Source organism: Leptosomus discolor, chromosome 8 (genome assembly GCF_034619465.1).
Source record: "Leptosomus discolor isolate bLepDis1 chromosome 8, bLepDis1.hap2, whole genome shotgun sequence".
Lineage (NCBI taxonomy): Eukaryota > Metazoa > Chordata > Aves > Leptosomiformes > Leptosomidae > Leptosomus > Leptosomus discolor.
This window is the reverse complement of record NC_141398.1, coordinates 45,868,436-45,889,422: the sequence shown is the minus strand read 5'-3', so window position 1 is coordinate 45,889,422 and position 20,987 is coordinate 45,868,436. Positions and strand designations below refer to the sequence as shown.

Below are 20,987 nucleotides of genomic sequence, written 5' to 3'. Positions count from 1 at the left end.
TGTTTACATTGTACTGCCTGCCAGGCTAGTAACTTGCTTGGGCATAACCTCACCTCATTACAGCAGTGGTCTAAAGAACTGTAGCTTTCACACCGGAAGAAGTAGGTTTTTGTTGCAGTTCTTCAAGGATGTCAGGCACTCACACTGCTCGCTGGACGTTAGTGTACAGTGCCAGGCACACCTGGGGAAGTCAGAAGCTGTGTGTAATGAAAAAGGGGTAGTATCTGAGGATGTCTGATTTCTCATCAGAGTGGAAACTGTGTGAGAGCTATGTTCAACCACAGACAAAGTTCAATTTAAGAAGCAACCGTATTTAAATAATTGTTTTCAGCAGTCCTTTTGAGACGGAGCTGTGAAATAGGAGATTGAAGAAGCAATCTTGTTAGAAAAATCTTCCTTACAGCATTAACGGTTTCTTAAACTGAAAAAATTGCACTGTATCTAATTTGGAGAGCTAATAACGTCTTCAATTAACAATCTGTTTTAAAGAACAAACTTCTGTTTTTACCATTAAATAAAAAACTTTCTGAACCTTGTTTCACTTTGCAGTTACTTTGATGAAGATTCCCATGAAAAGGAGGTGTACTTCTTATACCCCTGTAGGGTTAATGAAATTGTTTTCACTCATAAACTTGGTATTCTTATTTTTTAAAAAATGTGTGTAAGTGGAAAATAGGTAGAGCGACATACTTCTGTACAACAGCTGAATAATTTCAATACTCAGTTTGTGTCACCTGTGGCCTTCTGCTGTGCTGTATGAAAGGTAAGTGATGGGAAATGAGATGCTATCAGCATGAGCCAATAATGCATCCTGTCTTTTCTTGTGGCATGAAAATGACTTAAATATTAATGGCAAAATTCATTCCCTGGAGTAATAGTTGAGCTGTGTTTACCTAGAACTGAAAAAATTCTTGTGGTGACTTTATTATGAAGAACTATTCTGGGACAACTGAAACTACTGGAGAAAAATCCAGGTTGACAGTTCAACCTTTTTGGAATGAATTTTAAGAACTGTGAAAGTTTAAAAACAATTAAACAGTTTTTAGCCAGGGGGAAGGAAGGGAGTGTGAGCATGATGTTGGCCCCAAGGCTGGGGGCAGAGGGTGTAATTCACTGTTATGCTTTGCCTTTAAGTTACCTCTACGTATAGGTCTGTACCGCTGCGCACACGAGCGCCTGCCGATCAGACGGAGCTGAAACACGGCATGTCATTCCTGTTGGAGTCCAAGGTTATACTGGAACCACGGGGTAAAAAGGAGTGACATTTGGAAGTACTGAAGGCTGCCTGTGGCAGAAGCTGTGTACAGCAGGGCGTGACTGTGTGAGAGTAACCGAGGAGCACAGGGCAAAGCCTACTTGTGCGGCAGTCAGTGCCTGCCTCAGCACCCCAGTTCTCCTCTGGGCCAGAACGCTGCCTGGCCACCCTGCTCTGGCTGCAGGGCTGGGGAATAGGGAATTGACTCTTAAGGCTACGAGTTTTCTAAGTATGTTCTCTTTTTGATAATGATTTTAGGCTTGCTTATCCAGATCATGTTTAGTAATACCTCCAAGGAATAAGAAGAGTTGTCTACGTGTCTCAGAGTTGACTGTACTGTAGTAACGTGGTATTTGTACTTACTGGCAGCCGGGGGGTTTGTTAGTCTCACCTTACTGTCATGGTATGTTTCTAAGCTTGCCCTCAAGTTTTAGAACACTATGAGCAGACAGCGTTGATGCTCTAGCAGGAGATACATCCACCTTCAACGTCTCAAAGAGCCGGTCTTTTGTTAATTCATCAGGCTACATCAGTTCTATTGAAAAAGTTTATTTCTCTTCCTCGTGATTGTAAGAGTTGCACAGTCATTTTAAAAAGGGAAACTTGCATGTTCAGCTAGCAATGATTTTTGCCCCAACCAGTCAGATAGAGAGTCTATACATTGCTTCTAGAAACTTCTCCTTCAGTCCCTCCACCATCTATAGGCACATTTTCACTTACGCTTGACTTCTGCAGACACTTAACAATCTAGGAAAACTTAAATGCTGCAGCAGAGTGTTAAAATAAGGAATGCAAAAAGAATAATTTAGTGCATTTATGTAGCAGAAGTAATTCTAATACAAAGTATTTAATGTCATCAGTTCCAAAATTTAATAAACCAAAGTAGTTTAACACACAATATACATGTGCTCGGTGAATGCACCTGAAGGAAGTTTATCTGGTTCTTAAGCAGAATCAAACAAACAAACAGCTGTAAACTTAACTGAAGCTTCCGACGGTAACGGGACCACACTCATTTTCAGGGATGGCAACAGTGGTTTTGGGTTCTTGAAAGTCTGAAAGTTTACAACAGATCCCAGGTCAATTAGCATATGTAACTTTGATTTAAAAGAAATGCGTATACACTAGAGTAGTCTGCTAGTTGTGCAGAGCGCCCTGAGTTAGCTGTCCAAGAAAAGATGGTTTCAGTTGGTCTGTTACACAGCCTCTCATGTACAGTGCTATGAGAAAGAAAATGCTCAACAACTTTGAAACTGAAGTTTCTTGAACAGGTTTCTTGAAAAGATAACTAAGTTCCTGAAGTAATCCTGCTCTTTTCATTAAATAACATCTTAACTCAAACTTTTTATAAACCACAGATTGAGTAAATTTGTTGTGTGAATTATATTTCTTGAAAGGAAATTCTTACCTGCCTTAATGGGGATGAACACAAAACCCTGTACGCTTTTACCGCTTGTGAGCCACAAGGGGGAGATCTGGCTCTGGCACTTAGATGTTCCACTGACCTGACTCCTAATCCAGCAACAACAGTAGTTACTTTTGGCTGGAGGAGGTGAGTCAACTCACAAAGCACTGCAGCTGACCAAATTGAGCAGGAGTGCACAGTCAAAAGCCTGGAGAAGGAGGTGGTGGCATGATGTCCTCCTTTTAGCAAGTGAGGAATTTTAACTCTTCTCTTGTAACTCCACGGTAAATGGAGAAACTCAAATTGAACGGATTGCCAAGCTTTAAAGTTTGGCAGTGCTATAAGATGAATGGTAAAATAACTACTTTACATAGCTGAACAAAAGTTCCATACATCCAGATTAATTTTGGACTGAGCCCAAATGCAGCAACTTTCCATTAGAAACAGAACTTTAAAAAGAGAGGAAGAACTGAAAGCTGGAACTAAGTTACTGCACGTTCTCCCACGAGCCACTCTAACGATTTGCAGATGTGGCTTTGTTTTAGTTGAACAGACACTACAGCACATTTCTGTGTACTCACCCTCTGTCAAATCTACCCAGCTGTCTTCTGTATCGGGCAAAGGAACGGAAATTCCCATTGCTTTCCGGATGCCGTATGTGCTGACAACATCACCTGGAGTCACTTGTTGTGCAAGTTCTTTCAGGTTATTGGTTACTCTCTCCGCTAGAAAAGATAAGCGGCTGTATTTACACAGTATGTATGAGATAGAATTGCTGAAACGAGCCCTTCATCATGTCAACAGCTGAATTATTTAACATGGTTCCATTTGTACTTAAATAATGTTTCTGCAACAGAAATTCTGTTGCATGGTATGCAACTGGGCAAGACGCACTGGGAACTACAAAAGAGATGGTTAAGAAGAACAGGAGGAATGAAATCGCTGCTGACCAGGGCTTGCTGCCACCAAAGTTAAAGACTAAGCTGATGATGCTGGTGCCACACTAATGCAGCAGCTGGGACAGAGGTGGTGCCAGCGCACAGCAGTTGGGGTGGTAGTACCTGCCTGTCAGGATTCAGCATTTCGTTTTGGATATAAACTAGGGGGACTGTCCTCGTCGCTACAAATGCAGTTCTCCTCCAAGGCAGCAGCTGTGAGAACTTAAGAAAAGTAATGTTTGATCTGGTGTAAATACCAGATATTTTTCCAATAACGGGGAATGCCTCCTATCCCACCGCGGTGGTTATTTTAGACCACGCAGTGCTGTACTTGATCTTGCGCACAGTCCTGTCTTAGAAGGCTGCCATTAGCACAGGCTGTGGAACTGACCTGTGAGAGAAGAAGCTTTGTCCAAATAATTAAAGAATGTATGATTGGTATAATAAAACAGACTGATGACTAGATCAAACCTGGAATAATGCTAGCCTTACAACAAGAACTTGGTAATATTTAAGCAACCCTTGTTGAAAGACACTGTAAAAATCAAGGCGTTAGAGGCGTTTGGCTATTGCCTGCCCCACGGCATAGAGACAGCTCTCAATCAGTTCTACAGAAATCTATTAATGAAGAGGAAATACTTGTAATTACCGTTCGAAACTTTCATCTGGTTTTACATACAAAGGAAATTAAATTAATCTTCTAGGCCTGAGACGTATTCTGCACTACTACCGTTAAACTTTTGTCTGTCTTGGAGTTGATATGAGTTGAGACTTGATCAGTTCTGCAAGAATGATCAGAAAAAGTGTATTTACCCAAGTGCATCTCCCTGTAAGATGGACCCAGAAGACAAATCATATTAGGGGGTGGTTTTGTACTTAGTCGTTCATTTTGAGCATCCTGGAGTTCTCTCAGAAGCTTTGTGGTTTCATCGAGTTTCCTCTGGAAGATTTCAGCCTCTGTTTAATGAAGAAAACAAAGTCCTAATTAGTAAGACAGTGTATTTACTTGCACTGTGATATAAAATATGCTCAGGCTGACGATGCAAAGGGACTGAGAAACTGCCACAGTCTCGGACATATGAGAAGCGCAAGTACCCACAAAACTCACCCTCAGAATCAAACTCTTCCACAGGCATGCCAAAGTTTGTAACGGCTTTCAGCGCTGTCAGCCTGTCGTTATTGGCAGAGTCCAACCTGGCAGCAATATCGATCTCCATAATCTAAACCAAGAAAGCAGCAAGTAATAATTTAGATAACATTTACATCAGCCTTGAAACAAAACTCTGTGGGGAAAATCAGAATACGAAGTTAGTTAAAATTAACCTGTCGTACAAAAATAGTGAACACAGAGAGGGAAAGCTGAAAAGACCCCCCCCCATGAAACCTTCCCTGCTCCACAGTTACTCAGTTTACTATTCTATTTCACAGTCAAATAGAAAATCGCATCTGCCAAGAGCAGTGGGGGGATGTGCAAACCCTACGGTAACTTAAGACAAGCATCCCAATTAAAAAAAAAAAAAAAAAAATCCTTGAGCTCACCTAAAGCAGAGTTTATCTAAGATCTCAGCCAAAATGCAAACCCAGCCAGTTGCCGGCTTCAGGAGAGCAGCTCTTTCCCTGGGACTGCAGCTATGATTTTTCTAACTGAACAAAGTTTGGGTGGCTGAGTTTAGAGATCTATTGTCTGCCTATAGGGGCATGGGGTATTTGAGAAAATTTCTCAAAGATAACTATGTATTGTGGGGTGTTTTACACTTATGTTACAAGTTGATGTTAAAATCAGATTAAGATAGGACTGAAACAACTCTAGCTGCCAACCAGAATATCTAAGCATGGATAAACAACCATCACAAACAAAAACGTGGAAGCATTTTCTTCCAGTTCTTGACATACAGTCTTGTTTAAGACTTCTTGGAGATTCTTACTCTCCCCATGCCTACAAAACAGCACGCTGCTGTCATGTGGCACTGCCTGTGTTCACAGCTTGTCAAAGGCTCTGTGCAGCTGCACAGGCCTTACAGCTGTGGGCAGTTTTGTCACTGTGGGGTTAGACAGGTTGGTTAGAATAATTAATTGATACAGAAAAATTTTACCTTTACATCTTTTATTGCATCACTTCTTTCATGTGGGCCTTCGGCTTCCTCCACTGACTGAACAGAGAAAGGATTTTTTTAAAGGTAGCATTAAAATTAACCTTTTCTTTAAGTTCAAAGTAAAGACTTACAAAATGCAGTATTTTTAAAGTGAGGTAAATACACAATGTCATGATGAGCTTTCTCTCTAACCCAAGCTAAAAAGTAGCTATTTTTTAGAGGGCTTTCTTCAGATATTAATGTTTACTAAAATACATTTTTAGAGCACACACTGCTCTTTGCGAAGTCCATGTGCTTTTCCCCAGTGATGTTGCACCAGAGATTATTTACTGGGGAGCAGGGAGAAAAGAAAGGATGATCACTAGAGGCTGAAATGTTTTGTTTCTGTACCTAACTGCATTTCTCTTGGTAATTCCAGTAGTAGTAGCTGAACCCTGTAGGTTAGTGTTGCTATTCAGCACTAGAAAAGAGCTAAGCTAGTAATGCTGAGGTCTGAACTGGGGCTCAAGGCTGATCTTTGATCTGTGAACTATTCCTAGTAGTAACTTTGCTAACATTTGACCCATTAGTAAGAGGCTGCAATCTGTTTACTTCGATATTTTACATCAATATAAACTCAAATCGAGACCTTTAGTTAACAGGAACTCTCTTGTGGAAATTCTCAACTAATTCTTGGATTGTCAAGTAAGTTAAGATTGTCAAATCAGCCCTGTGGATTCCAGTCATGTTTGGCAGATAGAGGTACTGAAATCTGCAAGTTTGAGGTTTAGTATTTCTCCTAGCACATATTTCAGTTTAAAAGCACTGCACCAAGTCAAGGGAAAAACTAGTTACTAATTCTCAGGAACTACACAGTGGCTGCTAGGAGCGTGATAAACTTTTCATGGCAACAAGAAAGCCTGTCCACTGTCACCTCATTTCTGAGCAACTGCTTATCGATATTTTCTTACTAAATGGTTCAGGAGCTAGTGCTAATGGGACTGGGAGAGCAGACAGAGGAAAAATGTGTCACAGTCTGTATCTACAATATTTTGTTAATTTTCACGTTTCACTAATTAACAAGTCAGACTAATCCCTTTCCAGAAAATCCATCCACTGAAGACAAAGATCAGCCTTCACTATCAAATTTTACCAATTAAAAGGGAGCCCATCAGTAGGATCAGCATCATCTTTCTCCAGTTTTATAGCTTGTGTGCTAAAGCCAAAGATGAGACAGTATGCAAACCCACTCTTACCGTTTCTAGTTCTCTGAGAGCTCTGGAATGTCCTCCTTTAGTCAGAACATCAAGCAAACTATCAGCCATTAAGAAAGGATAATCTTGAGATTTCATCAAAAAATCATGAATACTAAAAAGATTAAAAGAAAATGAAGGTAACTGCTTTCATACCAAACATTCAATGGAAAAAAGTTACCTGAAGTCAAACCAGTACGTACAGCACAGAAAACACACAAGAAGCAGCACAGAACTGACCTAATGGCTTGCTTTAGTTTAATTATCCATGTCTTTTGTAACTGAGGAACCATTCAGACTCATAACAAAAATTAGGAAAAGTATTCGGCTGGAGGCAGCTGCCTCAAACCGAAAGCAAACTTGCCCAGGCACTTAACAGTTGTGCTTGCGCACTCCCACGTTTCCGATGAATTTATACTCCTGGGTGTTCTATTATGAGAATCTCAAAAAACCAAAAGGACTTTAACGCTGAAGTTTCTATAATCAAGAATAATATAAACAAGGAGAATTACTTATTTTTACTGTAGTAAATAAACTGAAAAATCAAGCAGTATACACAGTATTTATGAATGAAATTAGGACTCGCTACCTCTAGACTCAGCTCTCCTACTATGACCATAGTCATCTGGTCAGTATTTGATATTAGCAAAGATGTGTCTCACTCAAGGCAGTAATTAATTTCATTAACTTTAAAAAATCCAGTCTGCATAAGCATTCGTATCACTCAGCCTTCCTCCAGCTTTGAACACGAGTCCTTCAGAGTTAGTCATAAACACACTTAGAATTTTATACCATGTGTTCCTATCAGCAACAACACAGTCCTTCAGCCTTGGCTAACCACTTTACAGGCAAATTCTCTTATTAAACAAAGCAAGCCCAGTAGGCCATAAGGACAGCAGTGACATCATCCACCGGCAAAGACACATCCCACGCTGCGGAGAGCTGTGCAGAACTGCTCCTGTACGTGAAAGCTGTAACACACATCCCAGTTGTCTGATTACCTGAAAGATCCTTGATTAGAGTCTTCCCCATACGTTGAATAGATTAAGTCAGAATCTTCTTTGCTTATGTTGGCAAACGTAGAATCGTACGTTGGAGCGTAGGAACTGTAGGGTCCGTAATTCAAGTACGTCACTAATGAATAACAACGGTACTAATTACTGCCTCTGCTACGTGTGTATCACATAAAAGTGAGACAGGGTAGTAAAAACAATCCCCAAAAAGAAACTTTTAGGAACATATTTCTTATGGTGAAAACACACTTTCACAGAATACCATCTGTTCGCACGGTAACATCTTCCAGTAACATCTACATCAAATGCCTCTCTATTTACAAATGTTTTATTAACAGTACTGTACACCTCAGCACCATGTGAAAATTCAGTCAGGTGCTGGTAACAGGTTGTCAGGCTCCCCACTATGCTCCATCAAAGCTAGAGAAAAACCTTTATCTACCTGGTCTGGTACAGTTCCTCCTCTCACTACAGATGAACATTTCACTAAATACACCTCCCCTTTTGTACGTGTAAAGTAAGCTAGGCTCTGTGACGTGCTGTTCGGTTCTGTGATAGATACACACCATAATGTGCTTTTATCATTAAAAAAAACCCAAACGTCGTTCCAAACTATCTGTGTGCTAGTAATGAGATCAACATATTTTGTCTATATAAGGAGGAAGATTTAAATTTAGAAAAAGATAAATCAGTACTTACCTGGAGTAACCTTGTTTCTTTTATCTTCTTTGAACCCTTGTAATGTATTAACTCCCGACTGAAGCCTTCCTGCTGTCATACCCAGCTTTACAGGGCAGTAACCTGGTTCTAACAGGATACACCAAAACACAGAAGTAATGAACACATCAGTAAGTGACACAGGAGGATGTCCAAACTCATTTAATTCTCAGCCAGAAACTTCAGAATAAAGAGGATACAACTCAAAGGGTGTTTTCCTCTCCAAAAGCTTCATATTAAACCCTAATCCAGACCAAGTAAGTGGTAATACTAATTAAGTACATGAGATTTAACCTAATGTTTTTACTATGAGTCTTTCTCCTTCCTCTCCTCCCCTAACAGAAGCTGCATCATTGAAGAGGATCTGACTCTTTAACGTGAATTATTTTATTTATTCTTGTTGATGTTTCCTACTGCACAAACAGGGGGCAGGGAGAAGCAAAGTTCTCAGCTCAGTTTCTGTCTCTTCTAGACCTAGTCAGCTCTGCTCTGTAACGAGCTGGCAGTGAAACAGTCAAGCGCCTGCACTCTTTTAGCTAGTGCCACTACACAGATGGCACTGACATGACGAAATGATTTGGGACCCAGACGGTTCCCCGTGGCCAATTCTGGAACATCTGTGACCTTTCAGGTCAGACAACACTGCACTCTGCTCCAGACTGAAGGGGAGTCCAGGAATTCCATGCGCCCAAGCCCGTAGCAGGTAGTCTCTTCTCCAACAGCAACAGCTTTCTCTTGCAGCTCCCACAAACAGCTGACACAAAAAGGAGGCAACAGCCACTGAGGGCTCCCTCCAACTGCCCCTAACAACGGCCACAATGGGTCCTCCTCTATGTGCTCCCTCGGCTGCAGCTTTTTTAATCCAGCCCTTTATCAGAGTGTGAAGAAGCATTTGGTTCTCGGCCAGCACTCGCTGCTCTGTCCCAGCAAAAAAGCCGCAGACGAGGTAGGTGAAAGTGGCTTGTTACCTGAACTGTGCTGACTTACCTCCTGCAGTAAGGTCAACTGGATTAAGAAGGCCCAGAGTCGTCGTACCGTCTGGTTTTCTTCTTTCAAATTCACACTGAAATAAGATCAGGCCATTTTAATTTACCTATTAGTTGAAATTCACGGTCCTTAAACTACTAAAGACATCTAATGAAACTGTTCTATCTGCAGGAATCAGAAAGGGATTCAGAAAGATCAGTCAGACTCAGAAGTGAGCATGGCCCTAACTTTTTTATTTTCACTAGAAACTTTATTATTGGTATAAGCACAAGTAATTTTAAAATTATGATAAATATTAATGTTTCTGCAGATGCTAAGAGATAAAATACGTGTTCATGTAGAAAATTAAATGGGCTCACCACTACCAAACTGGGTTTCTTCTCCTGTAACATTAATAAACTTTGATCAGACATGTGGCTGTTTCAGAACTGTGGTGTTTTTTGCAGGGCAGATTTGAGATACTTTCTTGAGGTTCCTACTACTTTATCTAGATTTCCTGAAAATTTAAGCTGAACTTGCTCTGCTGATGAAATTCAGCATGCATTCAACTGATACACCTTTTTTTTAACCTTATGATGTGTAAAATGGCAGATACTGTAGTAAAAGCATACCTTGAGTTTCAACTGACACAAGACGCTAAGTAAGCCTGGTTTATGAAAAAGTGAAAGGAATTACCAAGTACACAAAGATTTACCTGGCTGTTCGCAAGTCGTCTTGTTAATTTTCCTCCGGATTCTCTAACAATACGATCAATCTGCTCTTGTTCCCTTTCCAAGCTATTGTTTCGTAATTTGTCTTCAAGTAGATCTTTGTCCTTCCTGTGACTAAAACCCACACAACTTAGTTACCAGCTTCAGCAGATAAGATTTAACAGACACCAACTGTCTAAATATCACGGAAGGATTCAGTGAAGAAACCGTTATTGACAATTATGCAAAGTGTTTTTGTGGACAACATAGCTAACAAAAACCCCCGACATTTAATATGACTGTATTTACTATAGCTGGGGAAAATACGTGGCAAAGATTTGATTCAGCAAGTGCTTTTTTATGTTGGTAACTGAAGCTCTCTCTGTTCAGCATATTTCAGCCATGCTGATGTCCTAGTTTAGCATGTGGCTAGATTTTATGTCCTCACCCTCACAAAACTAACAAGGATATTTTTGGTAAAATGAAATATTAGATACTCTGAATTTTAGTAGCTGTATTTTGAAATCTCTGAAAATAAAGTCACTAGTATTTCAGAACACTGAAAGGAGTATTTCCAGATATTAAAGATGTTTCAGGAAGTATACATTCCATAGCTATGCATTTACGTGTTTCAAATACAACTACTATTAAAAAAAAAAAAAAAGTACTTGAAGTTGGCTGTATAGTTATTTGTACCAAAATATTTAAAAGGTTATGTTTGCAAGCTTTCTCCAAAACAATACTACTAACATGCAATAGACACTAAAATACAAAATAATTGAAGGAATGGAGCTGATGAGCAGTACAGGGCTACCTACATAAAAACCTGATGGTTTCACAAAAGATTCTAAACTTATTTATTTTTGGTACGTGAGGATGCTTTAGATCAATGTTGCTCCCTCGAGATGAAGAAGTCTTAGCGTATATGCAGCACCAGAAAGAAAGAAATCCACATCTACCGGTCCCTAAAAGTCATCTTGTTTCAGCAGCATCTAAAGGGCGTATCCTGTAATTGTTATTGAGATAATACTTCACTTTTTGTGTTCTTTGCTAGGTGCCTTGAACGCTTTGGTGTCACCATCCACAGGTTCTCCTTTGTCCTTCCCAGGACCATTTTCGTCTTCCCCAGTTTGCTGCAGTTCTGTCTTGTCCTTCTGCTTCCTTGTCTTCTGCAGGTCAGCCATGAATTCTATACTTTGTTTCAGGCTCTGAATTCTCTCCTAAAAAACACAGGAATCCTTCTATCTGCTACTTCAATGGATCTTTTCATAACCTACCCAAAAAGCATGATTTTATTTCAGTTTTTCTTTGTTATCCTAGCAAGTATAAAGGCAGCTTAGAAAATTAAATATTAAATACAAAATTTCTTCAGTAACTGATGTGGTAGCAGTACTAAAGCATGAGCTTTAAAACGATGTACTATTTGAATTCTAACATGCAAATATTAAGCACACTTTTATTAATATATAATATATATAATATTTTATTAATTTTCATGAGAACCCTGTAAAAAAAGTGGAATGAAAGAGGGATCAAAAAGGAAGAATCTTTTTTTTTTTTTTTTTAACATTTTGTTTTGTATTTTCTATTACCTGGCTAAGTATCTTCATCCCTGAGTGCAGCAGTTTTTTTGCAGCTTTGTAGTATATGGTGTCCGGTTTGTTGTAAATCATTGCATTAGTGCACATCAGTTTGAAGTTATCCTGTATAGACGTTAATAATCTTGGAAAGTTAAAATTTTATAGTATACTGTGTTAAAATCCTTGTTGCAAATGCCATGGCTGAGCTTTAAGGAAAAGGAACTTCAAAGAACATTTTTAATCAGTGAATTTAAGAAATCTATTTAATTAAAAATTTAAACAGAAATAAGTATGTAAAAAAGATTCAAGTCTCAAAACTAGCACCCTAATAAACATCCTCAAAGTATTTTTAAGTGTTCAGTATTGTTTGTAGCTTTCAAAGTTTTAATGGAATTCCTCTTAGCTAAAATTACCCACTTCCCTGACCAATCAGCAATCATTAAAACAAAGTAAAACAGCATAAAGACAATAAAGCTAACTTTAAAAACAGAAAAAAGCTGCAATTCAAAGTTAAATCATTATAAAGAATATGCCAAAGTTTCAATCACAGTGAAGAAAAGAAATACATGCTTGTTTGAAGTTCATTTCTTGAATGACCGAACTAGAAACTTTACTTCTATACTCACTGCAGAGCCTCTACAGGCAGATATGTTTTATCACAAAGACAAAAAGTTAAAATGAAAAACTAACCAGAAACAGCTGAAATAACAGGGAATATTCTTCTTGTTTTGGAGCTCTAAAGAATGTGCAAGAAAATACAACCAGCACTATTAACTGGCACCTGCCTAAGTTCGACTGTTAATTACACACAAATTACTTCCCAAGTCCTCATCTAGGCCAGCAAATAACTAGAGAATATTTCTGGAGAAAACGGAACACAACAAGCCTCCACACCTTTAAAAAGTTTTAGGGGCCTTCAAAACAGGCCCCCAAATCCACTATACACACTACAGCACAGGGTTAAGTGGTTGCTGCCACCAGGACTGAGCTCACCTTGCCTTCAGTAGCTGTGGATCTACGTGACTAGGTAAGTCTGGCTAGCACAGAGGTGACAGGAGGCAAATAATGAAGCAGTAACAGGCTGGCAAAGCAAATAAACTCACCAGACCCCTTGTTTTTTGAGAGGCAAAGCATTAAAAATAAGAGAGAAGTCTGACAGAAATGCTAACATTTTCATTCTTAAGTAAAGATCTAAGCTGACATGCTGAAGGCCAAACTGACAGGTTCTATTTAATCCTGCAAAAAATGTGAAGCTACCCACATCTTTTTGAGAGGCATATTTGCAAACAGAAGTGTTTTCTCTTTCACTTCCAGAATTTACTTGCTCACAGAAGTTCACAACAAGCATTTCTTCAGGCAGAAGTACTGGTTCTTTTGGCGTCTTCATATTCTCATAAAACACTAGAGTTCAAGTCAACTGAGCGTAACACATCTCCATAGTCAAAATAAAACTTTTGGAATTACCTTTAATTCTTCTATGGACTGGTACCCATTGTTCTTGATCTTCTCTTTCATGGTACTAAAATCCATTGGGTTTTTAATGATCATGGAATAGCCAGGGGCAATAAAGTCAGTCACAGGAAATGAAAAGAAAGAACTGGGATCCTTTCTGTTAAGAAATGAAAAGACAGGTTTTTATGTTTCAACTTATAACAAAGAACATATTGAACTTGGAATTAAATAGAAAGGAAAGAACTAAGCTGAAAAGGGATCAGAAACATAAAGCTAGAAATGGCTTGTGTCAGCACAATTCTCAGCTTGAAGGTTGAAAAGATCCCACATGCAAACCCATATACCAAAAAAGTGCCACAAACATATTTTAGAAGTTACTTCTACATTTTGATAATTACATGTGTTCCCAAGAAGATTAAGAAAAAAAAACCCACACCCTTTTTTTTTACGTTTTGGCTTTTCAAAAAGTGGTTTTATATTATAATTAAGTCATTGAAAAATAAACAGAACGAATGTCCTAGGAGTCTGTACTTGTCATTCCTTGCTTACTCTGAAACTAACAGAAGGGAAAGCTTGTTGCTGAAAGCTGTGATAGAACATGTGTACTTAGGATTATACTACTTTTCAGGTTATGTAATAGTAATAGCTTTTTACACCAAAATTTCCCAAGACTTTCGGTGATCTCTGACATGCACTGATGTTCCTGGGTGCTTCTAACAGCATTAGAATCAAATACGGTCGGTTGGTATTTTCTCCTTAGGCTCAGGCTTAGTTGATAAGCTGGCCAGACTCTCTCCTCCAGAACCACTGCCTTTTTGCTTTTCACCATAGCATGAGACTGGCCTCCTACGCCAGTGCTGATACCACATCCCCTGGCGAAACCCTTGGCATCTTAGGCCTTCTCCTGAAGTACTTATGATTAGGGATTTCTGCTCCAAGTTGCTACCGAAGAGCGAAAAGCATGTTGCTCCCCACACTGCAGAAGCACACAGCGAAGGTATTCTGCAACACCTGCGGAACACTTGCACAGCAGCTTCCAACTGCGAGGCAGGATTCAAAACCAAAAGTGGCTGCTGCTTTCTGTGCACGTGGGAAGGCAGCCAACACAGACATACACTTTTTGATAGTTGGCTGTTAGTTTCTTTAACCTGACACCAAGGTCTTGAAAATTTAAAGTTAAGCAAAAACTCGTCCACAAAGTTTCAAGCCTAATCTAGAGAGACAGGTAAAGGGAAAGATCTTTCAACCACTCTCATACAAGACATACAGACATTCTTAATCCTTAAAGTCAAGAAAGAATATCTTAAACCACAGACTACTTGAAAGAACTGCAAATCTGATTGTTTTAATCAAAAGACATTTGGTTAGTAAGACAGTAAGAGAGCATGGTTTAGGTTCTCAAGTGCGTACTTCCTTTCTATAGTAAATAATGTTAAAAAAATAGAACTCAAGGTAAAAGAAGTTTTGGCAAGTTCATTCCAAACTATTGTGCCTCTCTGAAAAGATGCTTTTTCTTATAAAGAAAGCATTACACTATTGGAAAATTGTCTGGTTTTAAAGATTTTCAAAAGTATTTCAAACTTGAAAGAGGAGGTGTTTACTAGAAGCCTAAACTGAGGAGAAGATTAAGTATGCATTCTTAAACTAGTACTTAAATTCCTAAAACAGTCCTGTTAGCAATAAATTTTGCAATACTATTTTCACTCAGCTTTTTATATACGCCTCTTCCCTTAATGTATGTTATTCTCAGGTCATAGTTCTGAAAGACATAGCACAGACATTTACCTCTGCAGCTGTCTCATCAGTTGATTCAGAGCTTCCTGAAGTGGTGTCTGCTCCACCTCTAGACCAAAAAGAAGTGGGGGGAGAAAGAGTGTGAGACAGAACAGACTGCAAGAGGTACTAAGCTTACAAGGTATTATAAATCAACTAAACAAAACTGATGCAACTTGAGAATTCATCATAAAGTAAAAGAATACAGTGGCAGAACCCACAGTATACACAGGGGATCTACTTTTCTCATTGCCCTTACTTGACATTCTGCTCACTGACATATGTACCAGCTACCATTCTGCAAAGGAAGCATACAGTAATGTAAGTTCAAATTTTGTATGAGATAGAGAAAAACATCGAGATGGTACAAAGCGTCGAGTCACTTGCTATACAGAGAACAACAAAATGTGAGTCAATTAAGAAAACTGCAATCAGCAAAAGACATTTTTTTCCCCACCTTCCTGTTTTGATAAAGTACTCGTCAATGGTTTCTCTGGTGGCAATTCCAATCTGACAGGGGTCTGGCATTTCATTTCCTGTTCTCCCTCACTGTCTGCATGGTCTCGATCGCGTTTCTTTTTATCCTCCTAGAAAGAGAAAGACAGTTATAGAATCTTACTGAACCTGCAAACCCACCATTATTGCTGTACATAATGCTCTCTGAATTTTTCAAGACAACCTCACATGGTTTTTAAAAAAAGAATGGTTTCTAAGTCCTTAAAAACCTTGTATTCTTTACGTACCGTCTCCATCTGCTGGTCAGTAAAGTAACTCAGCTACACAATGCAATGTATCACAGAATCATTTTTTTAAAAAATGTGCCAGCCAGCCAGCGAGCCACTTAAGAACATGACGGGAACGACTCTACACTATTCTCTGCACAGAGAATTGTCTCCATCAAAGCCCCTAAGATGGTTTCTGAAGGATTTAAAAAGACTAGTAAGAAGTAGTCAGGAAATTTAAAATTACCCAAAATGCTTCTAATAAATGTGTTACAATTAATTATCATATTAAGAATCCTGAGAGGGAAATATTTTCTTTCTTTTTAATTAAGAACTTGCAAAGTCTTTGTTCTGTTTTATATAAATGGATTTATTTAGACACAGAATTTTTCTCATTTTTAAAATTTTCTGTACTCTTATACTTGCCAATACTTTTTGAAAGATGAGAAATCTCAGATGACTTCACTCCACTAATACAAGTGCCTGGAGAAAAGGAATTGGCAAAACTAATATCCTGAGTTTCAGTGTATTCCAATTTAAGGATGCAGTCCTACCTGCTCATCTTTTGATGTGAAGACTAGAGAAGGCTGAAGCTTTTTTTTTTTTCGCTAAAGTGCACTAACATAAACATATACCTTAACTTTTCTCTTTCTTTTCTCCTTTTCTTCTCCAGGAACTTGTTTTTCACCTTTCTTTCTCTTTTTCCTTTTCCTGTCCTTGTGTTTTTCATGTTCAGATTTGTCTTCGTAGAGGCTGGAATCAAGTCCTGCATTTCCAGTAGAGAGCTCAGCAACTTCACTTCCTCCAACTTTCAGCACCAGCTTCAGGGGCTTTTCCACATACTCTTAAAACAGCAGAGAAGTAAGCCGTGTGAGCACCGCAGAGAACACACTCATGCTCAGCCCAGTAACACAGCACAGGCTCTCCGCTGCCTCACAACCCTTCCAAAGGCCGCCACTAAACCAGGTCTCCTTCGCTCTCCAGCCTCTGCAGCAGCTTCTGCTTCTCCCCTAGACAGCGGCCGAGTCCCGGCCGCCTCCCCGCTCCGGGCCCACCGGCGGCACGGAGGCCGCTCTTCCCGCCCCCGCTTCCCACACGGCCTCAGCTTCACCCCCGCCTTTTCAAACAGCCGCGGCGGGGCGGGCGGCAGTGAGGGCCGAGGGCCCGCGCCCGCGCCGGGGCCTTCCTGCCCGGCGGCGCTCTGCCCACCCACCCACCGTCCGACCCACCCTCGTAGGGGTGCTTGTCCGACTTGTGTTTCTTGTGCTTCTTCCCCATGGCGCCGGTGGCGGCCCGGGCAGGCCGCGCTGTTGTCGCGGAGCCCAGGACCAACCCCGCCGACGAGCGGGGGCGAACGCGGCCGCGCAGCGCCCACTGGCGGGCTGGAGGTACGGCGCTGCAGCCGGCGCAGGCGCAGAGCGGGCAGGCGGCAGGGGCTCGGCTTGGCGGGCGCAGCCGCGTCCCAGCGCCGGGGGGCGCGCCCCGCCCCGCCCCGCCCCGCCCCGCCCCGCCCCGCCCCGCCCCGCCCCGCCCCGCCCCGCTCCGCCCCGCTCCGCCCCGCTCCGCCCCGCTCCGCCCCGCTCCGCCCCGCTCCGCCCCGCTCCGCCCCGCTCCGCCCCGCTCCGCCCCGCTCCGCTGCCCGGCCGGCCTGGCCCCCTTCCTCGGGCAGCGTTGCCTGTCCAGGGCCCTGCCAGCCTCCAGCGCCCTCCTCTCGCAGCCCGCCGCGGCCCTCTCTGGTCACACAGCCGCCGGTGGGCGCCCGCCTGCTCCCTTGGAGATGCCCCTTGCTTGCTCCCTGCAAAGGCCTGTGCTGCAGAATCTCCCCTGCCGGGGCTGTAAGTGCCAGGGGCCAGGTGTGATACTAGCAAAAGGGGTGCTGGGGAAGCCTGCCTTCCTGAAAGTGTCGTGTGCGTTGCACCTGACTAGACCCAAAGGGGCCTGCGACGGCTGCCCGCTCCCGGCTGTGGTGTGAGGCCGTGACCGGCTGCTGCTGCCCGGTCGGACATGCCAGGCAGGGCTCCAGCTTGCGGCAGGCCCTCGGTCCGGGATAAATATCAGTAGGAGTGGCCCGCTAGTCCCAAAGTTTGAGAACCTGTGCCCAAATTTGTACCAGTGAGAAGCGCGGTGGCTGTGTACGCCTGAGGAAAGGTAGGGAGTTTGCTGAGGTACGCTGAGGTCTGCACCGATCAGAGGGAGGGGTCTCTCCTGTGCCCTGACAAAAAGGAGTGATGGTTGTGCCTGTCTCGCTCAGGCTGGGACGGGCTCAGCCTTCCAGACTGAATGCCTAAACTTGCTCACCAGTTTTGAAAGCAAATACGTTATAATCGGGTTATAAATTTAAGGAAAATATATGTGCATTGTCCATTACAGGTTAAAAATAACTTAGAAATTATGACCTCCTAGAAATGGTGAAAGTTAACACATCACTTTGCCTTGCTTCCCAAAGCAGGCAAATGGTTTACAAAACTGTACACCACACTGATTATGTAGCCTTCCAAAGTTAACAGTGTATTGGCTGATATTGTTTAAACTGCAGTCATTGCCGTTTCAACAACACCGTGTAGGCATTTGTTTTCTGCCAGCACCTATTCTGTAATGCATCTTGAAATTTCACTTCTCTGAAGTTTGGAGTGCGAAAAGAAACTGTCTATTTCAAAAGAGAAGCTTTAGTTTTGTTCCCACACAATAGTCCTGTAAGTATTCCTCAATTCCTTGAAACATACGTGATATTTTACAGCCAAAGAAAATGATAGTTGTTAATTAGAAATTTATGATACGTGTGGCTGTACATCTACACAAGGTTTATTTTGAAAGCTTGAGAAGTTTGAGAAAATCTCTTGTCCATTGTCCATTCAGACACTGGGAATTTAATCAGATGTGACAGCTTTGTTTTGCATTTTACTGGCTAGATTTACTGTCATTTGGTAACCTAATCAGAGAATTGTGTGGGTGGTGCTCTGGAATAAACCACAACTTTCCTGCTTGATCTTACTCCAGTAGTTTGAAAGTCAGCTATAGCAGACACAGTTGTTTTTCTGATTCACATCTGGATCCTTTAATACTCTTATTACATATGCAGTGAGTGTTCTTGAGAATACTTTAGTGAGAGGTAGAAGGCTTTTGCTTGGGATGTGACCACATGTAGAAAATACAAGACTAGTAAATATTTAAAGGACACGTTTTATAGAATGAAAAAAGAAGTTGCTATATCCTCTATTCCCACAAAAGAACTGGCAGACTTTCGAAGTTTTTATTCTTCTAAATTTTGTATGGAAAGACTATTTGTTCAATTGTTATTCTGAAATTTCCTGGCTAATCTTGTCCTGAATTTAATGAAATTTGGGAGAATTATACACAACCAAGTAATGTGAGATATTGCCAATATTTAAAGCTGCCCTTTCTAGGTGTCTGGTTCAATAATGTCCCGTGGATCACAGAAAAATACTTTTTCTTAACTGTTAGGGCACACACACATACCTAGAATACACATCGGGGTTGCCATTGTCATCTCTAGCTCTCCTTTCCAATTAAAGGATCAGTATTTCTTTCCCCTCAGAAACACTCGTGCAGTCTTTCAAAGCACTGTTCAGCTTGCGCAAGCTTGGGAAGGGAAGATGCTGCATTTCTCAGCAATGTTGAAGAGCATTGCTGTTGGGTCTTGTCACTTCCCTGAGAAATGAGCCCGCAACTGGCCCTGCTGTTGCCTGTAGCGCCGGAGGAAAACGAAAGGAAACTTATCCTGACCTCCTCTTCCAATAGATTGTGTCTTCTCAGCCCTGATCAGGGGCAGTCTTTCCAATTTCAGGGGAATTCAGTTGTGCAAAGAGGAAAGGTGGAAGTCCTGAATGTCCTACAGATCAACACAGAGGCTGGATGCAACTTGGACCAGCTGTCGTTTACATGTTTGAAAAGTAATTTGTTATATCACCGTAAAAAAAAAAAAAGGCCTCACTGTAACCTCCTATTTCCTAGCAATGGTTTTTCATATTTTCAAATGAGATGTTATTTTTCAACAACAAATCACATTGTTTACAAATCGGGCTTTTGCCCAGTAAAGTTGAACACCGCTGGTTTTCAGAGCTGACTCAAGATTGCTAAAGCTTTGCCGGTACAATGTGTGCCTGGTGCCATAGCAGAAGAGCTGTCAGTGTAGACAGAGCTACAGACTTCAGAAAGCCGAATGTTTCTTTCAGATTTATTGCAAGTCTCACACTGTTTAATGTTTTGCCAAATTCCCATCTACTGGGATCATGTGCTTACCTGTAATATTAAACTTTAATTAAAATAAAATCTCTTATGTACTATTGTTATAGAAAAACACTCAGAAACATGGCATAGGCAAACCCTAGAAACTCGAACGTCAAATAAAGACCCCGCATTCAAATAATCTACCTTTTACACTGTTTAAGTCAATCTGGTGATTTTCTTGGAAATCTGACTCTCAGGCTTCTGGATTCTTCTACTGACTTGTATTTGATACTTCTCTGACGTCTGTTAGTTGTTTTCTAGCCTTTATGATTTGGACCCAGCTTGGCATGCAAGAGACATTCAAAAATTCTGGGTTTGTAATGCTTCCTGAATGTGCTGGCCTGCTGCTTTAAATTGCTATGGCTAGGAAAATAATTTAAAGCTTTTAGAAGCTTAAAAAATGGATCTGCTTTTTTTCTGTGTATGACAATCCCAAGATTTAATACCTACTCAGCAAGAATACATTGCATGTATAGTGTACGATCTTCTATAGCATTCTTGTGTCACCTGGATTTGAGGTAACTGTAATATAAGCCTTACTTTGAGGTGTGAAATTTTGCATCATTACTTGAGGGATGGAGCATTTCGTCTTATCGTGCCCTTTTTTGGTCCTTTTCACCCTCTTTCTCTTCTCTTCCTTTTCCTTTAACTTAGATCACAATAGAGGAGAAAATTTGTCACTATCTCTGCTGTACAGTCTGCAGATGACTGACAGAAACTTTTGTTCTCCTAGCCTTGTAATTAAAATCACACATTGGGATTTGATTTCCATCGGACTTTTGCTGAAGGGCATTACCTTTGCTTCTAACAAACTGTCTTTAACAGACAAAGTGTCTGATGTCAAACATTTTCTTTCTTTTCCCCTTCTTCAAAAAAGTTTCCT

The 20,987-nt window shown here is 41.0% G+C and overlaps 1 protein-coding gene across 1 annotated transcript; it reads right to left on the bottom strand.

Annotated features, from left to right (window-relative positions):
* Positions 1 to 2,110: 2,110 nt before the first annotated feature.
* Positions 2,111 to 17,165, bottom strand: BRD7 (bromodomain containing 7). The gene is made up of 17 exons (XM_086468895.1): positions 17,086 to 17,165; positions 16,492 to 16,700; positions 15,592 to 15,721; positions 15,147 to 15,204; positions 13,374 to 13,518; positions 11,922 to 12,032; positions 11,365 to 11,549; positions 10,335 to 10,464; positions 9,641 to 9,716; positions 8,636 to 8,743; positions 7,925 to 8,057; positions 6,927 to 7,038; positions 5,692 to 5,748; positions 4,707 to 4,818; positions 4,412 to 4,555; positions 3,242 to 3,385; positions 2,111 to 2,310 (listed from the first exon to the last, which is right to left on the bottom strand). Exons 1-17 carry the CDS (start codon positions 17,132 to 17,134, stop codon positions 2,234 to 2,236), a joined length of 1,980 nt encoding a protein of 659 aa, XP_086325021.1. The 5' UTR covers positions 17,135 to 17,165; the 3' UTR covers positions 2,111 to 2,233.
* Positions 17,166 to 20,987: the final 3,822 nt, after the last annotated feature.